At 47.7% G+C, this 22,845-nt stretch overlaps 1 protein-coding gene across 2 annotated transcripts in view; it reads left to right on the forward strand.

Annotated features, from left to right (window-relative positions):
- The window catches only part of SLC6A11 (solute carrier family 6 member 11), a 113,680-nt gene that overhangs the window by 49,186 nt on the left and 41,649 nt on the right, over window positions 1-22,845 (forward strand). For both annotated transcript variants that reach the window (XM_032458958.1, XM_032458957.1), the window contains exon 6: window positions 3,768-3,902. In XM_032458958.1, coding sequence (XP_032314849.1) covers window positions 3,768-3,902 — 135 coding nt within the window. The remainder of the gene's footprint in view (window positions 1-3,767; window positions 3,903-22,845) is intronic.

Below are 22,845 nucleotides of genomic sequence, written 5' to 3' on the forward strand. Positions count from 1 at the left end.
GCCCCTAAGCCACCTTTTGTACCCTGACTCGAGGCTCTCAAACGTCGGCTTATAAAGGAATTTTTCTAGCTAATGCCTGCCAGCCAGTGGTTTCATTTTGGCAGCCTGACTTCGTTGTCTGCGCTGTGGTCTCTGGGCAGTTCACCTGAATATTTTCTTTCCCGTGTAGTTTTATTAAATGAGTGTAAAAAGGAGAGTGTGGGTGCCTGTGGAGGGAGTAGAGTTTTCCTAAAAATAATATAGAGGCAGAGCATCTACTTAGAACTCTGAACAATGGAATTGCTTCAAAATAATCATCAGCCATTTAATAAATCATGTCACTGTGCTGACCGAGGAGCAATCTACTCTACATGTTGCATTTGGCCAGGCTATAAATGCCCCTTAATGACATGCCAGTGGCCCAGTCCACTCCATACAGACCAGGCAGAGCACAACCAACAAATGTAGTCACATCGGGATGATCCCACAGATGAAGGACATATTTCTGTGATTTTCATTTGTTCTTGTGTTTTACATGATAATGTTCTTTTTCCTAAATTTTGTGAGCATTGGGGGTTAAGCTCCAGAAATGTCATGAATCAGGTCTTGGGCATTCTGGATAATTAATCTTCTGCCATACAACAGAGAACAGTAGAAATTATACAATGAAAGCAGTAGATTTTAGCCTCCCCAGCTTTATAGACATAAGCTGGTTGACTAGGGAGTGGGGTCATTTTGAAGGAAGAAAATCAAGAACTTATGAAATGCTGCAGACGTATGACAGTTTTGTAAGCTAAGAGAGTGGAGATTTTACAGCACTCTTAGGTCTCTGGACAGGAACCATCAACCCTTGCTGCTTCCTGGTCCCTAATTTGCTGTTGTTGTTATTATTATTATTGTTAATTGCTAGCTTCTCATTATTTATCTGACTTGCCTTCACCTTCTCTGGATTACATTATATATGACAGCAAGAAATTGTTTGGGGTAGGGTGTAGCTCAGTGGTAGAGTGCGTGCTTAGCATGCGCAAGGTCCTAGGTTCGATCCCCAGTACCTCCATTAAATAAATAAATAAATAAATAAATAAATAAATAAATAAATAAATAAATAAATAAAAAATAAACCTAATTGCCTCCCCCCTCAAAAAACAATCACCAGAACATTTGAGAGGCCAGTTGGTTCAAATGAATATATAGAGCTGTAATTTAACAAAATTAAACCCTGTTTCTTAAAAAAGGGATTGTTTATATTGATGACATGACGTGTAGATTGAGCCGAGGGTTGATTTGGGAACAGGGCTACCGAAGCTGGTGGCTTGGAGCTGTGAGAAGACTGAGGGTGGCCTCATCGTTGTCACCACGGGTTAGGGCCTGCATGAGATTTCCCAGCCTCCCAGGTTGTGTGGGCAGGACCCGTTGACACCACACCCTGATGTTTCTCATTTCCAGCTTTTTGAGGACTGAGTTTAAATCGCTGCTTTGTTGCTTACCAACCAAATGACCTGCCTTCTCTGAGAGTCATCTCTAAGATGGGGAAAACAGCACTGAGTTTGCTTGGCTGTCGTGAGAGTCATGTACACAGCCTGATAGTCGATTGTGTGAGTTTGAAGTCAGCCGGGCCTCCTTGTAAATCTCGCATCTGCCGTTCCTTAGCTGGGCCACCCTAGATGCATTAGCAGTGGCCCCTCTGAGCTTCCTCATGTCTAGAAAGAGGATAATCATGATTATCCAAAGAATGAATGCCTGGTATGTGGAAGTGGTGAATAAACGTAGCCATTTCTATCGTTGTGTGTAACGTGCTTGGCATGTCCTAGGATTTGTTCCTTCTTCCTTCCACCTCTGTGTCCCAAGTCCTCAACTCCTATTCGTCCTTTATGGGCCAACACCTGGAGCACCTCCTTGGAGGAGCCCTCCCTGACTGCCCCTGAGGTTAGCCGCTCCCTTCTCTGTGCTCCACCATCCTTTGTGCTCCCCGATTACAACTGGGTATTATTCATCTGCCTACATTATCTTCCTACATTGCTGGCGAAAGAAACCCTGCATCGAGAGGGGTGAGAGGCTCCAGCAGTGAAGGAGGGGTTAAGGTGGTAGGTCTTAGAGCGCAGGTTCTTTACCCAAGGAGTCTGAGCCTCTGAACCATCCAAAAGCTAGTACTCACATCTGTTCTTTGCACACTTGTTGGAGGAGGGGGAGAGGGGAGGGTCTGTAGCTGTCGGCAGATGCTCAGAGGTGTCCATGGTCCCAGACATTAGCAAGTTGCTGCTCTGAATGGATGGAATAGGCCGTTCCCACTGGGAGGAAGGAGCTGAGTGATGAGAAGAGAGAATGTGACCAGGGAGGAAAAAGGAGACCAGGAGGGGACGCTGAGTCCTGAGAGGACCTCAGGGAGGGGCACGACCCCCAGAACAGGAGCTCCTGTGGTCTGTCTGATGTTGCTGTTTCCTTCCAAGAGGCTCTTGTGCAAGGAAACTTACGGAAGACGGTGTTTCTTTCACTGCCTTGATTCTTACACAGAATCCACGGGCTGAAAGGGCCTCTCGGGTTCATCGGGTCCAGTTGCCTGCTTCCAAGCAGACCAGGCTGGAATGATCCCAGGAAAACACCAGGCCTTTTCCACTCTAAACAGCTCCCCTCCCGTTCCCTTCTCGGTTTTATCTGATCCTTTCCTATCCTGTCCTGTCTTTGGCTGTGAAAACTTGATTTTCATTTAGAGCAGTGATTTTCAAAAATGTGCATCTTTTACCACATGATCCAGCAATCCCACTCCTGGGCATTTATCTGAAGGAAATTCTAATTCAAAAAGATATTATACCCCAATGTTCATAGCAGCACTATTTGACAGATAACTGGATAAAGAAGCTATGGTCTGTTTATACCATGGAATACTACTCAGCCATAAAAAAGAATAAAATAATGCCATTTACAACAACATGGATGGATCTGGAGATTGTCATTCTAAGTGAAGTATGCCAGAAAGAGAAAGAAAAATACCATATACCTCACAAATGGAATCTAAAAAAAGAAAAAGAAAAGAAGACATTAATGAACTCATCTACAAAATAGAAACAGACTCACAGGCATAGTAAATAATATTGTGGTTATTGGGGAGGAAGAGGGTGGGAAGGGATAAATTTGGGAGTTCAAGATTTGCAATTATTAACTACTATATATAAAATAGATTTTAAAAATTTTCTTCTGTGTAGCAAGGCAACTGTATTCAATATGTTATAATAACCTTTAATGAAAAATAATATGAAAATGAATATATGTATGTATATGTATGACTGAAATATTATGCTATACACCAGAAATTGACACATTGTGACTGAGTACTTCAATAAAAAATTTTTTTAATTATTTTTTTAAATGTGTGTCTTGACCCATTGGTGAATTGTGACATGAATTTAAAGGGGCATGACCAGGTTTTTAAAAACTGAACCAATATGACAGAAAATATTGGAGTGCATCACACATGTAAGATGAGCAAGATTTTGTGAAACTCCCTCTTTCAGCTTTATGTGTTTGTGGGGTTGTGATAGCATATGTATTTCTTTCTTTCTTTGTGGCAAAAAATGAATGGAAAGCGCCGATCTAGCACCATCGTAGGCACTCCATAGATGCTCATGGGAAGACCAGCCTTGAGAGGGTGGGGGCGAGAGAACGGGCCGTGTTAGGGCCTCACTTCTCACCACTGCACTGGGTGGCCCTTTGCTGCTGGCAAGACCGTAGGGGCTTGCCCTGGGGCCCACTGCTATCCCTGTCTTGATTCTTTCCTCTCCTCTCCTGGGCAGGTGGTGTATGTCACCGCGACCTTCCCCTACATCATGCTCCTGATCCTCCTGATCCGAGGGGTCACGTTGCCCGGGGCCTCTGAAGGCGTCAAGTTCTACCTGTACCCCGACCTCTCCCGGCTCTCCGACCCACAGGTAAGAGTTCCTGGCTTCCTGTGCAGTGGCCGCCACCTCTGGGAAGCCTTCTCCATGGAGGCTCAATGGCCCATTGAGTAGTTGGAAGTCTGCAGCCCCCTTCTCAGAATAATACCTTTCAATGCGTAAGTTACAGACACGGGGAATCGAATATATTGAAATACAATCACCAAAACTTTAAAAAAGACATTGGTGATGTGGTAGTGTATGTGCTTCTTTATCGTGACATTAAATAGCAAGATCCAGCATAAGGTGAATGATTTCCACGACTTCAAAGCAGTGATGAGCATAAATGGTATTTGGAGGGGTCTATACCATGACGGAAAATACCTGGGATTTCTGCTGCTAACGGTATTGTGGTTTGTTGCCTGCATTCGTTACTGAAGGAAATGACTTCAGTTAGAGGTCAGTAAAAATAAAAACATACGTTTTTCCCCACCTGAGAACACAAATCTCTGCAGCTGAACATCTCTGAGGGAAACTGGATCTTTGCTGGTGGTTGTTTTTTGTGGGGGAGGCTCACAGAAAGAAAATAATCCGTGACCTGTCAGTTGTCTTTGGAAAGGCGTCAGCTATTCTGAATCATGGGTTGTAACTGTTTATCTGAAGCCTCTCTAGGTGGGGAGGGGCGGTGTGCCTGGGGGTGTCTTAGATAAGAGATGGAAACAGCATCTTTTGGGCCCTGGGCTCCCAGCCTCCAGGCTAACCCAAATTCCTCCTCCCAAAATCCCAGTTCCCAGAGTATAATCCAGACCAATTAAAATAAACTCTCTGGAGGAGGTAGGTCCCAGGTATTGGTATCCTTTAAAGCCCACCCCACCCCACAGCCAGCAATTCCAACGTGTGAAATGACATATTCACCAGATATTTGAGTGGGTGAGGAGGCACCTGTTTTTCTGTGAAAACAAAGATAGATCGTGCAGTAGAATGTGGAATCTGCATTCAGTATAGATCCTGAGGCTTGCGAGAAATTTCAGGTCTGCTGTCTATGGCTTGCAGCCACCCCCTGTTAGGAGAACTTGGATGGAAATGTTTGCAGAGCGCTGGTTCACACAGCTCAGGTATAGCTCATTACAGTGAATTCAAGTGGATGGTGGTGTGGGACTGTGTGCTCATTTCTGTCTCAGTTGGCCATGCCGTGAGGGCCCCACCAGGCACCTGACAGTGGCCGCCTATGTTGCAGGCAGAATCCCTAGGAAGAAGGAAATTAGCTCCTGACGGTTGGCCTTACCAGCTCCAACCTCTGATGGCAAAGACTCAGTTGAAGAAGCAGTTTTGGAAAACGCATTTCCAAAATCACTGGTCTGTGCATTTTTGTGAGGTCTGCGAATGCTGCCTTGATCCTGGGTGGACGTCCTGTTCTCTCCTCTGCTCAGTGGGCTCCCTTCTGCTGGTCCTCAGAGTCAGTCAGTCCCGAGCATCTCCCCGGGTTTCCAAACCTGTCTGGTCATCAGAACACCTTGGCATGTGTTGAAATGTATCGTCAAGGGGCTGAGATGGCACCTGGGAATTTGTATCATTAAGAAACTTCAGAGGCCATTCTGATGATCAGAATAGTTTGTGGAAATCCCGTCAACACATACAACCTTGGAGTTTGCACGCATACACACATGCACACAGGGACACACACCCACACCCACATGCAGAACAAAAGTGAGGCCGGGCGGTTCTCCGTTTAGACCATCTGCCCTAGTCATCCCGGTTTCTTACCAGCTCCATCGTTTTAGGTGTTGGTTCCTAGGCCAGCACTCATCTGCAAGGCTGTTCTGTGAACTGGCCCCTCAGAGCAGTGGAAGCACACAGGGCTGGGAGTCAGGACATGGGTTCTTCCTCTGGTTCTGCCACTGATCCTGAGTGACCTTGGACAAGTTCCTTCCCTCTTTCTCCTTCTGGGCCTCTGCTTCCCTTAATGACATGAAAGGGTGAATTCAATCAGTGGTTTTCAAAGTAGATTTGGAGACCCCTGAGTTTTCCATGAGCCTGGATCAGCAAGCTATGACTGCAGGCCAGCTTCAGCCCTCTGCCCATTTTTATAAATAAGGTCTTATTGGAACACAGCTACAGTATGATTAATTTTTAACTTATTGTCTGTGGCTGTTCAAAGGCATAGCTCAAAGGCAGAAATGAGTAGTTGAGGCAGAAACCATATTGACCCCCCTGATTCAAGGGTCCCAAGACCTGCCCCCCGTCACCACCCCACATTCAGTGACTTATTAGAAAGGTTTGCGAGATGCAGACGCAGTTATGCTCTTGGGTAAGATTCATTTCCAATATCAGTGAGAGAAAGACACACGAGGCAGCATCTGGAGGAATCCGCACGCAGGCTTACGGGGTTCTCCCCCCAGCCAGGAGGGGCTGCGCAGGCCCTGCTCCTTCCAGCGCTGAAATGCGGCAGCACTCCTGCCCAGAGGAACCTGCTCCAGACTCCTAGTCCAGGTTTCTAGTGGGAATGTTTTATGGAGTGTATGGGTACTTTCTGTCTGCGTGATCGATCGCAGTCCTCAGCATTCCAGGCCCTCAGCAGGAAAGCAGGCATTCACCGTAAATTGCATTGCTTGTACAAACAGCCCAGGCAGCCTGCTCCAGCAGAATTGAGTGTCCCAGGCATATAAAACAACCGCATCGCTTAGTGCCACGGGGGACATCTTAGCAGAGTTCCCAGACACCAGTGCAAGCAGGACCCCCTGGAGAGTAGCATCGGGCCTGCGACGGTAACTCTCTCCTGCACACCTGCAAAACATGAAATACTTACTATCTAGTCTTTTCTAGAGGAAGTTTACTGATCCCTGAGCTGGAGAACCCTCAGACACCTGTGAGGGGAAGGTCAATGGACTTTGACCCCCACCTGAGCCCCCACTGCATCCATGTTGCTCTCTGCCTTAGCTGCCACCAGCCTCATTCTGACCACTACCATCTCCCACTTGACAACTCCAGCAGTTCTCCTAATTACTCTTCCACAAATGTCTCTTGACCCCTCTAGTCTACTCTGCCAGCAACAGAATGATCTTTTGGAAATATAGATCTGATAGGCACCTCTGTTTTTAAATCCCTTCTGGGGTTCCCTGTGGTCTTTGGAATAAGATCCAAATGGTGGGGCCTCTAAGATCCTCCATGAGCTGCCTCCTTGCTACACTCCCCCATTATTCTCTTCCTCTATCCTTCCAGACATTAGAATTCTAGACATTGGCGTCCTTTCTGCCTCAGGACCTTTGCAAATGCTGTTTCTCTGCTGGGAACTCTCTTTCCTTCTCAGACCCTTCTTCCCCACCTTGCCTGAATAACATCTGTTCACCCTTTAGGGTTCAGTTTAAACGTTATTTGGTCAGGCAAGTTTGTCCCAACTGTCAACCATGTACCCCTGGACTTATTTTCCAAAGTACTTATTCTTTTTGTAGTGAAATAATCATATAATCGTCTACACACACACACACACACACACATATACACACATACATACATATATATATATATATATTTCCTATATAATTTATTTCTTGTCCATTTATTTATTTGCAGCATATACTCACTGAGTGCCCATGCTGTATCGGAGATTATTATATTCTGGTTGGGGAAGAAGGCAGTAAACAAAACTAACAAGTAAAAGATGCAGTCCCTCAGGTGGCAAGAACCACGGAGACAAAGTGTGGTTATGGAGAGAGAGTGCTGGGGGGAAAGGGCTGTGATTTTCAGTGAGTGGCCAGGGACGGGCTCGCTAGGATGGCAGCGTGGAAGCAGGGTCTTGCCCACCACTGTGTCCCTAGTCCCTGGCTAGCTCAGTGCCTGGTACATAATAGCTCAATAAATGTTTGCTGAACGAATGTAAGAGCCAGAGCTATTTTGGTTTCTAAAGAAAAGATTTTGTTGCTTTAGCGAGAAGTCTAAAAAACCCCAGCTTGCCGGATCTGTGAGCTGTCATGCTTCTTGTCTCTGTCAGTGGTGGCCAGGAAATGGATGTGTTTGTGCGTGTGTGTATCTCCACCAAAAAGCAACAGTTATTGCTGACTGTTTGGGGCAGAGATAAGGACAGTGACCCCAAAGGGAAAGGAGAACAAACCTCCACATAGCTTGTGTTTTTGGAAGCTGGGGTGTGTTGCAGGAAGGGCCCAGCATGGCTGGAGAGGGAGGTGGGAGCAGCCCTGTACCTGCTCTCAATCTGCTCTGGGGGCTGAAAGGCAGGTAGTGAGGGGTGTACAGGCATGTTGAGTCCACATAAGGGTTTTGACGACTCCACAAACTTTGGAGGCTTGTGCATCATGCAAAGCTTGTCTCTGTGTGCCAAGGGAAGGCAGCCTGTAAGCAGGTCAGTAGAATCACAGCGCCCCAGCTAGGACATCTACTCAACAGATAGAGAGATCCTGGTCAGAGAGGCCAAGCTACACAGCAGCTTAGCAACCCAGTGAGGACTGTAGAGCCCAGGGCTCCAGGTTCTGGGCAGGACCACTCCTAAATGAATGGAGATGAGGTCTTAAGAAGAAAACAGATCCACACCACCTAGTTACCACTGTTCTCATTTGTACATATTCCAGACCATGATGAAGTAGAGAGCTCTGGTTTTGATTCCTATTCTCCTGTCATTGGTAATATGGCCTTGAGCAAAGCTCCCCACCTGACCTGGGGCCCAGTCGCCTCTTTCCTAGAATGGGGACCCCAGATTGTACTTGTCTGCCCCATCAGATGGCTGTGAAGTTCAAGTATGATGACTCAGTCCATGGAGGACTGTTCTTTTCCTTTTATTGTTATGTATTTATTTTAACGTGCATTAGGAAAAAATCCAGATATCAGCCACATCAGAATACACACACATGCAGAGCTGATCCTTCAACAGCACACGTTTGAACCATGCAGGTCTATTTATACCTGGATTTTTTTTCCATTAAATTCTGCAGTACAAGACACCGTGTGGTTGGTTGAGTCCCAGGATGTGGAATTCTGGATGCAGGGAGCCGACAATGGGACTTGAGCATCTACAGATTTTGGTATCCATGGCGGGTCCTGGAACCAATCTCTGGAAGATACTAAAATCCGCAGATCCTCAAGTCCCTTACTGTCGGACCTCCGTATCCACAGGACCTGCATCTGTGGATTCTGCCAACCGCAGATCATGTAGTATTTTCTGCATGTGGTTGGTGGAATCCACAGATGTGGAACCCGTGGATACAGAGGGCTGACGGTATACACACTCACACATACACATGACAGCCCTCCCCACAACCACATGGATACATACTCTGAAGGGTAATTGGGCAAGAACTTTGAAAACCAGACATGCGCAGAGGCTGCCACCCAGAACATCACTTATACATGTGCACTAGGAGGCGTGCACATAGGTTTGCTAAAAAGAAAAAAAAAGTTTATCATAGGAAATATTGGAAATAAATATCCATCAAATCATACATGTGTATATGATTTAAAAAACAAAACAAGTTTAATTTAAGGATAGTATTAAATAAATATTAAAACAAACATGGACATGGCAAAAATAGTGCACGTGGAAGGTGGCTGGGTGAAGTTGGGGACACCGCCGGGGCTGGAGGAACATCTGGGTGGTGGTAGGACTTGCCATAGCCACATGCTCCCCCTCCACACCAGAGGCCAGCTCTCGCAGCTGGAGAAAGCTGGAAATGTTCTATCAGGAGGTTAGTAAAAGACGTGGTCTTAAATCTCTTGGTAGTGTTTTCCTTTTAAGCAATTCCAGATTTTTTTTTTCTGAGTAATTATCCTGACTTAGTTTCCTGTGTGCACTTCAAATCGCAGCAAGGGGGAAAGTTCCCAGAAAGTGTCACTAGGCCTAGTAGTTCGGCTGCTCTGGGAGAGTGAGCACCCTTGTCTCTTGGGGAGGGTCTAGGAGATGCAATGCCAGGCCTCCTGGGGCTATCAGGAACTTGAGGGTTGATTCTGGAGCCACATAGATGGAGAGCTGGGAGTGAGAGGTGATGGGGGACAGAGAGCCCCAGGGAGGTCGGAGGGCAGCTCAGAGCGTGAGCTTCAGGACGTATTCAGATCTCCGGCCTCTGAGCCTCATTGGTCCCCTGGGCTGCTCCATCCAGCCCCTGGGGATGAAGGTGGTGTCTGGTGGACTGAGGGCTGGCAGGGGGTGAAATGCGCACCTCCCTGGTCTGCAGACTCCATGAGGATGGGGATCCCTATGTCCTGTACCACTCATCTGTCACCAGAGCCCAACAAAGCTGCCCCTTGGTTCATTCCAAATGCTCACTGCATGCGTCCATGTGCCAGACACGCAGTGTGTAGAATGAGTGAGACCCTCTTCCCTGCAAGGGGCCCACAGTCTGGTGGAAGAGGGCAGAGCACCTCTCCTCGCCCGAGTTCCTCTCCCTATGAGAAGAGGGGAGAGAGATGGGCGAGATCACAGCTTCTCGTCCTTCCTTCCAGTCTGTTGAGAAGAACGTGGCGGCTTGTTCCTGATAATGGTCCTTGTGCCAAAGCCAGTGAACGATTCAACCTTTTATGCATCCAAGCGGATGTGAAGCAGCTGCACTCTTGCCCTCCCTTTCGTGTCTTGCCTTCCCAGGGGCTTACTTGCTGGGGGTCTCGGGGGTGCTGGGAGCTGCTGCTGCAGGCGTTAGACAGAACCCCCACGTCCCCTCGTCTCTCCTGCAGCCTGAGATACAGGCCCTGTCCGCGTGCTCCAGGGGTAGCCGGGGGGGCTGCACGTTACCGTCAGAGCTTCCCTTCTCTGAAGACGCGTTTGGGGGTTCAGAGGCCTGGGGTGGTGCCTGTGCAGGTCACCACGGGGAGGGGAGGCAATGACCAACAGGAGAAGACGGTCCTCAGGGGCCTTCACACACACTGGACACTTCTCCCCGCATCCCAGCCAGGGTGGTGAGAAACTCAGATGCAGCCCTGCGGCCTCTCCAGGATCTTGGATCTCCATTAACTCCAGATCCTGGCCGCTCCCCTCCCCTGCTGCTTACAAGGGGCTTAGACACGCCTATCTGCTGTGCCATTTGCATTTACAAAGGGACAAAAGGGGCCTGACTGGTGCAAAGCTCTGGACCCCATCTCCCCCAGCGCTTTCTACAAGGGGAAATCCCCTTTGAGGGGCCCTCCTGGCGCCTCTGGGCTTGTGTGGCAGGGATTCCACACCACCCCCACCCCCACCCCCACCCCCGCAAGACGAAGTATTGAGCTGGAGGGCCTGGTGGGTGTGTTCACAGGGGCCAGTGAGGCAGGAGCAAAAGCTCCAGAAAGTGAGTAAAGAGCTCGGTGGTGGGAGCCTGGGAGCCGAAGACACCTTCCTCACGGTTGAAAACTTGAAGTCGTTTTCAGGTCTAAAGGGCTGTGCCTCCTGCTGTTGTCGTTTCTAGGGGACCATGGTGGGGAGCTCCCTCTGGACATCCTGCCCACCTTTGGTTTCCCCGTGACACATGGAGTGTCCCGGACTTGGTCGTTCTGTGTCACTGCCCTCCACTCTCTGTGCTGTAAGCTCCGTGAGGGCGAAGGACTGATCTGCTACATTCACCCTTAGATCTCCAGCCCTGAATGGTGCCTGCTGCACAGTAGGGCCTCAGTGCATAGTTTTTGAAGGAACGAATGAGGGGCAGTTCCTGACAGAGCCTGTGTAACCTTGCTCTCTGGTGACACCACACACACTGCAGCTGAGGGTGTGCTCTCCAGAGACAGGGGTTTTCAGCGCAGTGGAATCTGGTGTTGAGGGAAGGCGGTTTGGGTCACTACTGCCCTTGAGCATCTGCCCCTCTGCCTCCCTGGGCTCAGGGCTGTCACCTGCCCGCCCGGGTAGCGCCCGGAAATGCCAGCGCACTTCTGGTTTTTAGTTTGGGTGCCTGGCCAGGGCCTGCCACGTAGCGGGGCGTCAGGAACTCGGCCGTGCTCCCCTTCGTGCCTCCAGGCCACCGGCACTAGGCAGGACGGGTCCAGGCCCCACAGCCTAAGGGGAAGGCCGTGAACGCAGAGCCGAGCACCTTTACTGTGGGCCCAGTACGTTCAGTTTCTCATCAAGCACTTGAGGCGACCCCGCACCCCGTCTTTGTCCCCCGGCCATTTGCGTTCCGTGGTCTGTCACAACCTTCTAAACATCTGTCTGTCTTCACTGTCAGCCCTGTGCTCTCTCTGAATTGTGAAGTGCTTCCACTGCATTTCCCCCGCTCACAGTTTTTATTTTCTACCTTTTCGGTCGTTGAGGGGTGCAGGGGCTCTTGCAGGAGACCACATTTTCCCTGCCCCAGATTCCTGCCACTCCTGCTCTGCACTGGGTTTCTAGTGTGTGTTCTCAGAGCAAAACAGAAAGACCTGTCTCAGATCCAAGTCGCGGGGCCTGCTTTCTCAGGGCGTGTGCAAGTCCCCTGCGGAGCCTGCAGCCAAGGTGTCCAGATCCTGGGGATGGGGCACCAGGATGCCCAAACAGCAGGAGCCCTCAGAGCACCGGATCTCTCTCCCTCCCCACCCCACAGGAGGACAAGTCAGGGAAAAGCAGACCCCTGGGTTAAAACCCTACCTGATGAGCCTCATGGGCGTGACCGTGGAACTGCTGCCACCTGGTGGCAGTGTACTCTGATTCCAGGCAAGGACCCAAGGGAAAATGGGCCTCTTGGCTGTTGGATGGTCAAACCAAAACTGACAAAACTGACATCAATTTAGAGATATTGGATATGTTTTTGAAAAGACTGCAAACCTCACTGACATGGGGGCCACTCCTGGGAATGGAACACCCCCCAAGGTTTCTTTTTGGTGTATTTGATCCTGAGGGAGGGTCACTGCTCCCCCATGCTGGTTTATTGTCCACTCAGGACCAGGCAGAGGGCTGCAGAATCAGATCACACACTGTTCTTGCCTTCAACGAGATGGCAATCTCTCAGGAAGGACACACAATAAAAACCAGTGATGAGAGTGGGGAAGGGGTGCGTGGGGGTTGGAAGTCACCTGACATAGGTGTACTCCTTCCAGTCATAGGTAAACTTCTCCAGAGTTAGAGATGTGTGGCCGACCTGGCATCATGTGCTGTTACAGGTAGTGAATGTTTGTTCTTTTCCTTACTGTTTGAAATTCCTCAAGAGGTGCCTGCCAGTGGAATCAGAATGCCTATACACAACATTGAGATTCTGTGCATTGCTAGGCACCCACTGAATTCTTCCAGCCGCAGAGGTGAAGTTTTGTGCTTTTGAGTTTTCAGCGGTTTTAGCAGTACCTTACTAATCTGCAGTTTTGGTGGTCGGAGAGCTGCTCAGTTACCCATAAGAGCAGTGATACTGGTTGTCATTTCTTGACAGCTGAGTCTATACCAGACCCCGTGCTTAACAAACTTGTCATTTAATTTATCCAATTATGGCAGGAGGACCACTTTTTTTTTTTTTTTTTTTTTACCAGTCTCTCAGTCATGACCAGAAGCAGAAGTCTGACTTTCCTGCTTACAACCTCCAGCAGCTTCCCCTCGCACTGGGATTAAAATTCAGACTACACACATGGCCAAGACTGAGGAGTCCTCCATGGCCTCGCCCCATCTCCCACATGGCCCTGGGTATCCCAGGCCCTCTGTCCGGACCACTGTTCCATCAGATGGTCCCATGGCCACCTCCCTCTCACCCCCCAGGTCTCCACTCCAAAGTCACGTCTGATCAGCTGAGTTCAAACCTCCCCACTAAAACCCTGTGACTTTTACCAAGCCCCTGTTTTACTTTATTCATAGGAGTAATGGTTGTCTGAACAATCTCACGTGTTCATTTGTTGAAGCCTCCCTGTTTGTTTCCCTGGGTTAGAATGTCCGCTCCATATAAGCAAAGAACCTGTTTGTGTTGTCCGCTGTGGACTCCCTGGCACCTCGCACAGAGCCTGACGCATGCTAGGCTCCCAGTCAATACTAGGATGAGTGGATAGGTGGGCAGGTGGGTGAGTGGATGGACAGATGGATGGATGGGTGAGTGGATGGGTGGATGGATGGATGGGTGAGTGGATGGGTGAGTGGATGGATGGATGGATGGATGGATGGATGGATGGGTGAGTGGATGGGTGAGTGGATGGATGGATGGATGGATGGGTGAGTGGATGGGTGGATGGATGGATGGATGGATGGGTGAGTGGATGGACGGATGGATGGGTGAGTGGATGGACGGATGGATGGATGGGTGAGTGGATGGGTGAGTGGATGGATGGATGGATGGGTGAGTGGATGGATGGATGGATGGGTGAATGGATGGATGGATGGATGGGTGAGTGGAAGGGTGGATGGGTAGATGAGTAGATGGACAGGTAGGTGGATAGATGGTTGGATGGGTATATGGATGGGTGGGTGGATGTAATGGATGGGTGGATGGGTAGATGGGTAGACAGACAGGTAGGTGGATGGATGGATGGATAGGTGGATACCATATGGTGGTTTAGATAAAGGCCTGCAAACAGTCAGAAGAGAACACAGTTATTTCCAATTGCATGTCCCAGAGAAGGCTTTATAAAATAGGTAGCCTTTGATTTGATCCTTAAAGGGTGGGAAAGGGGAAGCTATTTGAAGGTAAGCAAATTCTGCATCTATGGAGGAAATGGTAAGTAGTTCAGTGAGGCTACAGGGTAGGTTTGTGACAGGGAATCATAAGAAATAAGAAATAAGATTGAGACAGCAGACTGAGGCCCCCTCATTGGAAACGTCAGGTGTTATGCCTAAAGAGTTTAAGACTTCATCCAGTGGTCTGTAGGGAGTTGTTAAGTGTTTCTGGGCAAGAGGTTGACTGGCACAAACAAAGCTGTAACTACAGAAGATTACAAAGACGAGATGCTCAGCAGAGCTTGGCGGCTGGCAGAGAGTTTCAGAGTGAAACAGCTGCATTTGAATGCCTGCCTCTGACTCACCCGCTGTGTGACCTTGAGCAGGTGACTCACTCTCTCTTGAGACTCAGTTTCCTCTCTCATAAGGTTCTAGAGATCAGAGTCCAGCCTTCACTGCCTCGTGCCCCCTTGTAGATCGGTAAGGTTAGATGAAACAGCATGTGTAAACTTCTCCAGGTGCATAGAAAGAGAAAATAGAGTAAGTTTGGCAGTGAAGAGGGAAGAAGTGGAGACACAGATCAAATGGCCTTGATTTGGGGGAGGGGGAGAGGCTTTGCTGCGTCGTGGGATCTATGAGAAGCAGCCCTCCAGCTGTGCTGTGCCAGGTTTACGGGTAGACGTGGCTGGAGTTAGTGCCCTCGTGTGAGTCTGTGGCTGCTTGCAGAAGCCCAAGGGCACTGCAGAGGAAAGAGACAAAGATGTCAGCAAACATTCAGGGTGCACCTGCTGTGTGCGAGACCTGCCCATGCAGGAGGAGTTCGAGGGATGAATCAGGTGGTGGTTTTGCCCTTGAGGGTTTGCAGTCTCTTAGGGGAGAGGGATGTCACCAGGAGCGGCCGCAGGTGGGCCGTGGAAAGGGAGGCCTCTGGCTGTACCAACACGGGAGAGGAGCATCTGCGAGCCTGTCTCCAGGGACTCTTAGGCCATGTTTTTAGAATTCCAGCCTTATGTTTATTCACCCAGCAAGTAGTATTGAGCACCTGCTGTGTGCCAGGCATTGTGCTAAGTCTTTGCTTTTTAAGTGAATCAACAGAAATGTGCAAAGTATCCACTCTTGCCAGACATTCGGTGGATTCTAGGAGTGGGGAGGGACAGGGTGGATGAGTCATATATACTAGGACAGGAGTTTTTTCATTGGGGGAGGGTCTTTGGCACCCCCTTCCCAAAGTTAGACATAAAATTTTGTGCATTAAACATGTTCTATTTCAATTAATAAGCTTTTAAAAAAGCAGTTTTAGCTTTACAGAAAAATTGAGGAGAAAATACAGAGTTCCCATTACACCTCCTCTCTCCCAACCTCTCCCCAGCGGTCCACATTTTCCCTGCTTTTAACATCCTGTATTGCTGTGGTACATTTGTTGCAACTGATGAGATGGTAGTAACACGTTATTATTAACTAAATAAGACCATCGCTTACATTAGGGTTCACTCTTTGTGTTGTGCGTTCTGTGGGTTTTGATAGATGCATAACGTCATATATCCACCATTACGATGTCAAACAGGATAGTTTCACTGCCTTAAAATAGCTCCACCTGTTCATGTCCTTCTCCCCCAGGCCCCTGGCGAACACTGAGCTTTTTACTGTCTCCATAGTTTTGCCTTTTCCAGAATGCCACACGTTATGCAGCCTTTTCAGAGTGGCTTCTATAACTTAGTAATGTGCATTTAAGGTTCCTGCATGTCTTTTTTTGTGTTATGATAGTTCTTTTCTTTTTATCCCTGAATAATAATTCTGTTGTCTGGATGGACCCCAGTTTGTTTATCCTTTGACCTGTGGATGGACATCTTGGGTACTTCATGTTTGGTCATTGTGAATAAAGCTACCTCAGATATTTGCAAGCAGTTATTTATTTAACCATATTTTTCTTAGAAAGAGTGTGTCCACCCCCAACAGAGATCCTTGTTTCTGAGCTTTGAACCAAAGTTGTAGGTATAGGGTGGGGGTCCCAGCAGACTGCTTAGATTTGAGTCATGGCTCATCTGCTGTGTAACCTCAGGTGCATTACTTAGCTTCTCTGTGCCTTGCATTCCTCATCTGTAGAAAGGGTTGTTGTGAGGATTAAATGAGATAATGCTCACTCGTTATGTGCATAGCATTATGTCCAGCACATAGTAAATGCTCAGTAAATGTTAGCTGTTATTTTCTTTACGAGATGAATATGCCCTTAACTTTATTCTCTTGGTGAGAACTTCAGGCATTTTTATGGCTCTGCGTAGTATGAACTGATTTAACCCATCCTGTTTTCACAGAGCATGCTTTTAAAAGTCTCTAGAGAAGAGATGTGGCAGAGAGGGCACAGATATTAATGTGAGCTACTATGCTAGCTGTCACTGCACATGTGAGCCGAGCTAAGTGACATTTCAAGACAACTGTCTAAAACCTCACAGCTCAAAGTGTGGTCCCAGAGCAGCAGCAGCCTTATTTGGGGCTTGTGAGAAATGCAGAGTCTCAGGTCCCATCCCAAGTCAGAGTCTGCGGTTCAGCAGTGCCCCCCTCACTGGCTTCATACCATGGAAGTCCAGGGAGCACTGGTCTGAGAGCATTCAGGCAGGCTGAGACCTGTGCGACATCACCAAGGGCCGTGGCCAGGGGAGGCACTAAGGTGAGCAAGGACGCCCTCCTGGGTGTGAGAGCCACCCACCTGCCCTCGCCCGTGCTCCAGGGCAGAGGGAGGGAGGGAGAGCTCACTCCAGGGATTCTGACGCCCGTCTCTCGTGGGACCGTTTGGAAATGTAATGGATCCGTTCAGGGATTGCCCACCCTCTAGAACGACACCATCCAGGAGAGTAGCCACAAGCCACTTCTAACCATTTAAATTAAAAGTAATGAAATTAAATAAAAGGTAAACTTCAGTCCCTTTGTTTCACACATCAGATTTCAGGCACTCAATCGCCACGTGCGGCTGGGGCCTCCCATGCAGGGCAGAGCAGACAGAGAACTTTCTATGCTTGCAGAACATCCTATCGGACATGTGTGCTCTAGAGGGAAAAAGCCCCAGGAATCAGAAGAGTCTGTGGGAACTCAAAGTCAAATTTCACTGGGTGCAAAGTGACCCCTGACTGTCTGAATGCCTGCTGTCAACCCTGGCAGTTTCTTTCCTCTACCCCTTAGGGGCCTGGTTATTTCCAGAAGAGTTCAAAGAGTGCCCATTGAAGAATCAGGATAGGGACTGTGGCCACAGCTGTCCTAGGCAGAGGGGACTTCACTGGAGGTCCACCCAGTGAGGTGCGAGGAGGCTCCCTAGTGCAGTGGGGAGACCAAAGATGCAGGTGCCCTGTTAGTCAGAGTGGCTGTTAACCAGCTTTGTCCTCTTTCCAAGCAAGAAAATACCATAGGATGCAAATTTCCCTCCTAATTCCACACTCCCCCTTCCTGGGTCTCTTTCCACCACTTTTATAATTCTGCTTTGTTACTGTCTAGAGTTGATACTTACTTGGATTTTACAGCGTGTTTACCAATGTCTTTGCTCCCTATTATTTTCACTCCTTTCTACTGGATTAAATTTCCTTCTTGCTGAAGTACATCCTTTGGTAGTTCTTTCAGGAAAGGCCTATGGGAACTATGTTCTATTAGTTCATGTCTGAAAAGATATCACCCTGGAATGACATTTCAGCTGGGTATGCAATTCTAGGGTGGTAATTTTAAACTGTTAGTTTAAACTTGGGTGTCCATGTTGCAGGAGCAGTGTGTGATCACACCCATACTTGACACCTCCGCATTGAGTCCCGGGCTGAGGAACAGAGTTTTCTGATACATCACTCACTATAGGACAACCCTTTTCTGGCTCCTAGCTTTTCACAGTAAACCCACCCGGCTTCTGGTCATGCCCAGGACCTGATATCTTTTCTTCCATGTAATTTTTTATTTATTTTATTTTTAAATTGAAGTTTGGTTGATGTACAACGTTATATAAGTTACAGGTGTACAATATAGTGATCCACAATTTTTAAAGGCTGTACTCCACTTAAGTTATTGTAAAATATTGGCTATGTTTATTCCACGTTGTACAATATATCCTTGTAGCTTATTTCATGCGTGATAGTTTGTAACTCTTAATCCCCTACTCCTGTGTTTCCCCTTCCTCTTTTTCCCTTTCCCCACTGGTAACCACTAGTTTTTTCTCTATCTGTGAGTCTGTTTCTTTTTTGTTATATTCACTAGTTTGTTGTGTTTTTTAGACTCCATATATAAGTGATGTCATGCAGTATTTGTCTTTCTCTGTCTGACTTATTTCACTTAGCATAATATCCTCCAGGTCCATCCGTGTTGCTGCAAATGGTTAACATTTCATTCTTTTTATGGCTTAGTAGTATTCCTTTGTGTATATTTACCACAGCTTCTTTATCCCTTCATCTGTTGTTGGACACTTAGTTTGCTTCTGTATCTTGGCTATTATAAATAATGCTGCTATGAACATTGTGGTGCGTATGTCTTTTCAAATTAGTGTTTTCATTTTTTTCAGATTTATACCCAGGAGTGGAATTGCTGGGTTATTTGGTAGTTCTATTTTTAGTTTTTTGAGAAACCTCCATACTGCTTTCCACAGTGGCTACACTAATTTACATTCCCATCCACAGTGTATAAGGGTTCCCTTTTCTCCACATCCTTGCTGACATTAATTTGTGGTCTTTTTAATGCTAACCATTCTGACAGGTGTGAGGTGTTACCTCATTGTAGTTTTGATTTGCCTTTCCCTGATAATTAGTGATGTGGAATATCTTTTCATGTGCCTGTTTGCCATCCTTCCTCTTTGGAAAAACACCTATTCAGTTCTTCTGCCCATTTTTTGATCAGGTTGTTTGTTCTTTTGATGTTGAGTTGTATGAGCTGTGAGTGGGATATTAACCGTTTATCGGTCATATCATTTGCAAATATGTTCTCCCTTTCTGTAGGTTGTCTTTTTATTTTGTCAATGATTTCCTTTGCTGTGCAAAAACTTTGAAGTTCAACTAGGTCCCATTTGTTTATTTCTGCTTTTATTTCTTTGCTTTAGGAGACAAATCCAAAGAAATATGGCTATGATTTATGTCAAAGAGTATCCTGCCTGTGTTTTTTTCTAGAAGTTTTATGGTTTCTGATCTTACATTTAGGTCTTTAATCCATTTTGAGTTTATTTTTGTCTATGGTGCTAGAGAATGTACTAATTTCACTATTTTACAGGTAGCTGTCTAGTTTTCTCAGCACCACTTATTGAAGAGACTGTCTTTCCTCCACTTTATTCTTGTCAGGGCCTGAAATCTTAACTCTATCCTCGGGAAGGAATTTAAATCCCAGCCCCTTGGGCATCTGTCTACTTGGATAGCCCCGTGGGTTGCTGGGTTTATTCCTTCTCATCTTTCAGCTTTGACTTTTCTCATTTCTGGCATCTGAAAGAATTTTCCATCCTTCTTTCCAGCCAGGCTATGAGTTTTAAACATCTATTATAGTTCATAATTTTTTGTTTTCTGTATCTCGCATAAAAATATGTTTGACCCTTGGATTTGCCTCTCTTCATCTGCTGGTCTTGAACATGACGTTCTGAATGTCCAAGCAGTAAATTAATATTAAAGGAAGTAGCCTTGAGTCATTTGAGCTTAATTCAACATCTCAGTTTTATTTATAAAGTCATCTGTTTGTGGTGATGCTTTCATATTTCATACTATCCACGATTACATTTTCTGACACTAAATTTGTTTCTCGCACACAGAGTAAAATCATACTCATCAAAGTATTTGACAGAAAGCTCCAGGGGGCCCATTTGTTTGCTGTTTTAACAAGTTTAAGAGTCAGTTTCTAGATTCACCTTCTTTTGTGGTTGAGTTGCTGAGTCCCAGAGACAAGACGTGCCTGACCTATGGCCACAGCTTGGGGAGAATTGGATGAGATGGAAATTCCGGTTGAAACATGTTATCTTTCCATCCTTTGAGTTTGTTTCCCCAACTATGAAATCAAGAAGTCAGACCGGATGTAGAGTGAGGTCCTGACTCACTAGCCTTGTGACCTTGAGCCGGTTACGTAACCTTTCTGGGCTGCCGTCTTATTAAGTCCTAACCTCTCCACCTCGAGTGACTGTTGAGAGCATCCAGCCGGCTGAGCTGTACTTCGGAGCTCCGAGCACACAAGGCTGCTGAGAGGCATCCGCCGTTCTTGCCTTGAACATGCCGGGACTGCCTCCTGAGATGCCTCCTTGGTGAGGAAGGAATGCAGTGGCTCTGATGCTTCCTGACCCAGCACAGATGGGAATAAGGAGGGCAAGGCTTTCCTTGGTCTGTAAGCAGCAAGGTGACGGGGCTTTGATTCCTCTGAGTTTGCTGGGGATTGTGACTTTGGATGCTGAAGACTCACTAGTGTGTGAATCTCACGTTCCGCTTCCCTCACTTCTCGTGTGCAGACAGGTGCTGGAAAGACCCACAGGGCACGTGCTGATCCCTGTGTCACATTCACAGAGACGGCGGATTAGCGCCCAGAGATGTCCCACTGTCAGAGGCGAGTGGCACTGCTCCTTTGTTATAAGCGCCTCCGTCCTTACCTTTCCCACCCTCTCCTGCCCCCAGGAGGCAGTGTTGCCTAGTGTGAAGCTCCCAGGCTCAGAATTGAGGAACCTGGCTCCCCATCACTGACCTTGAAGAGTCATTGTCCCTCGTTGTGCTGAATTCCTTTGCCGTAAAATGAGGGCATGAGGTAAAAGCAGTGGTTTTCATTCTCCCCACTCTCAGTAGCCCTCGACTTTTCCTTCTCCGCATATGACCCACGCTCCTGGGCTATTTCATGCTGACAGGAAGTTCCTCTTAGCAGCTGTATGTGTCTGGTTAATAAAAGGTACCAGAGCCCACGACTTATTCTTTAAAATATCTTCTGTGAAAGTGAGGTCCAGAGAGAGATGATGATTTATCTATGGTCATGTGAATGTTTTTATGTTACAAATCACCCACATGTCTCCAAGGTTATAGACGATAATAGCATTAAGAGTTTTCAAGGCCATGTGGGTCAGTCAGGGGAGAAGGTTGGATGAATGTCATTCTAAGCAAGTGTGTGGTTAACATCCTTGCGGGGGTAATCCAAACTTCGCATGATCACCACTCAAGACTACCCTTCCAGAACACGGACAACATCTCCTTCAACTGTACCTCCCCCTTGGTGGCTTCCATGCCCAGCACGTAGTACGTGCTCACTTAACGCTTGCTGTAGCATGCTGTCATTATCCCAGCGCCATGCTCCTGCCCGGGCCGGGGGCACCATGATACTTGATTCTGTCCCGAAATAGGTGACAGACTAGAGAAGATGCAAAGGGAGGAAGAAGGTAAAAGTTCCCTAAGCAAGACAGATGAGGAAAGCAAATGACAGACATGGGCTTCTTAGCAAATGCCTCAGAGACAGAACATAACGTGAATCTGTGAAATCGTGCAGAGGATGGGGTGGGGGGTGTGCGGTTGTCCACCTCTGTGCCTCCCTGTTCACCACTCCTGCTCCTCTCTTGACCCCTGGAAGGTTGTTCCACCTCAGCCAGAAGGGAATCGGGGCAGACAGTGAGGTTTAAGCCCTGCTCAGGTAAATCCATGAGTTGCATTTGGGTGACTTAAAGAATTCAGATGTGTTTTTAATTATTGAGGGGAGGTCAAGGAGACCTGTGAATCCCAGAAAACTCCTAGGTTTTCAGGCTGGGGACTGAACGCTGAATTTGGCTTCTGACTGTCACCTGGGTAGGGCAGGGATTCGCTCAGCTGATCCCCACTGACGAGCTCATGAGGCGTTGGTCACAGAGCACATATCTTCTCCCAGACGCATCCCCAGGAAGTGTGTCCCTCCCTCTTGGCAGACATGACCCACCTTCCCAGGGAGCTGCTAGTACTACCTACCCCGGGTCCTGCCATCGACAGTTTCCCTTGTTGACTTCATCACAACCTTTCCAGGACATGTCTTCATCCATCCAGCCATTTAACGTTTTTGGGATACACTTCAAAGTAAAATGCAGACATTGGCGCGTTTCGCCCCCTGAACACTTCAACGTTCATGTCGTGATTTATTTTTAAACTGGCCATTGCTCAAGCAGATGCCCGGGATGTCACTGAGGGAGGCATGAGGAATGAGGACAGTCTCTCTGTCTGGTGGCTTTGCCCAGAGCCGAGGCCCTGTCCCGCAGCATCGTTTGGGAGGGAGTGTGTGGCAGCCTGTCTTGTCTCCTGCTGGTCCCCACGCGAGGTTAGCCATCCCTCCTGCTCTCTCACCCTCCATAACCTTGCGTGGTCAGGAAGACGGTCTCATGGCTAGCAGGTGGGGGCAGCCTGCCGGGCTGCGAAGGTCGTGCACTCATCCAGTCTCCGAGCCTGCTTCTGTCCCCTTCTTGGCCTCTCTGGGCTTACTGCTCTGTTAGTCATACTCCCAAGGATCCAGTGTCATTTAAGGTTGTCACCTCTCCGTTCAGAGGAGAGGAGAGGTGTGTGGAGCAGATGG

The sequence above is a fragment of the Camelus ferus genome, chromosome 17, assembly GCF_009834535.1.
Source record: "Camelus ferus isolate YT-003-E chromosome 17, BCGSAC_Cfer_1.0, whole genome shotgun sequence".
Classification (NCBI taxonomy): Eukaryota; Metazoa; Chordata; class Mammalia; order Artiodactyla; family Camelidae; genus Camelus; species Camelus ferus.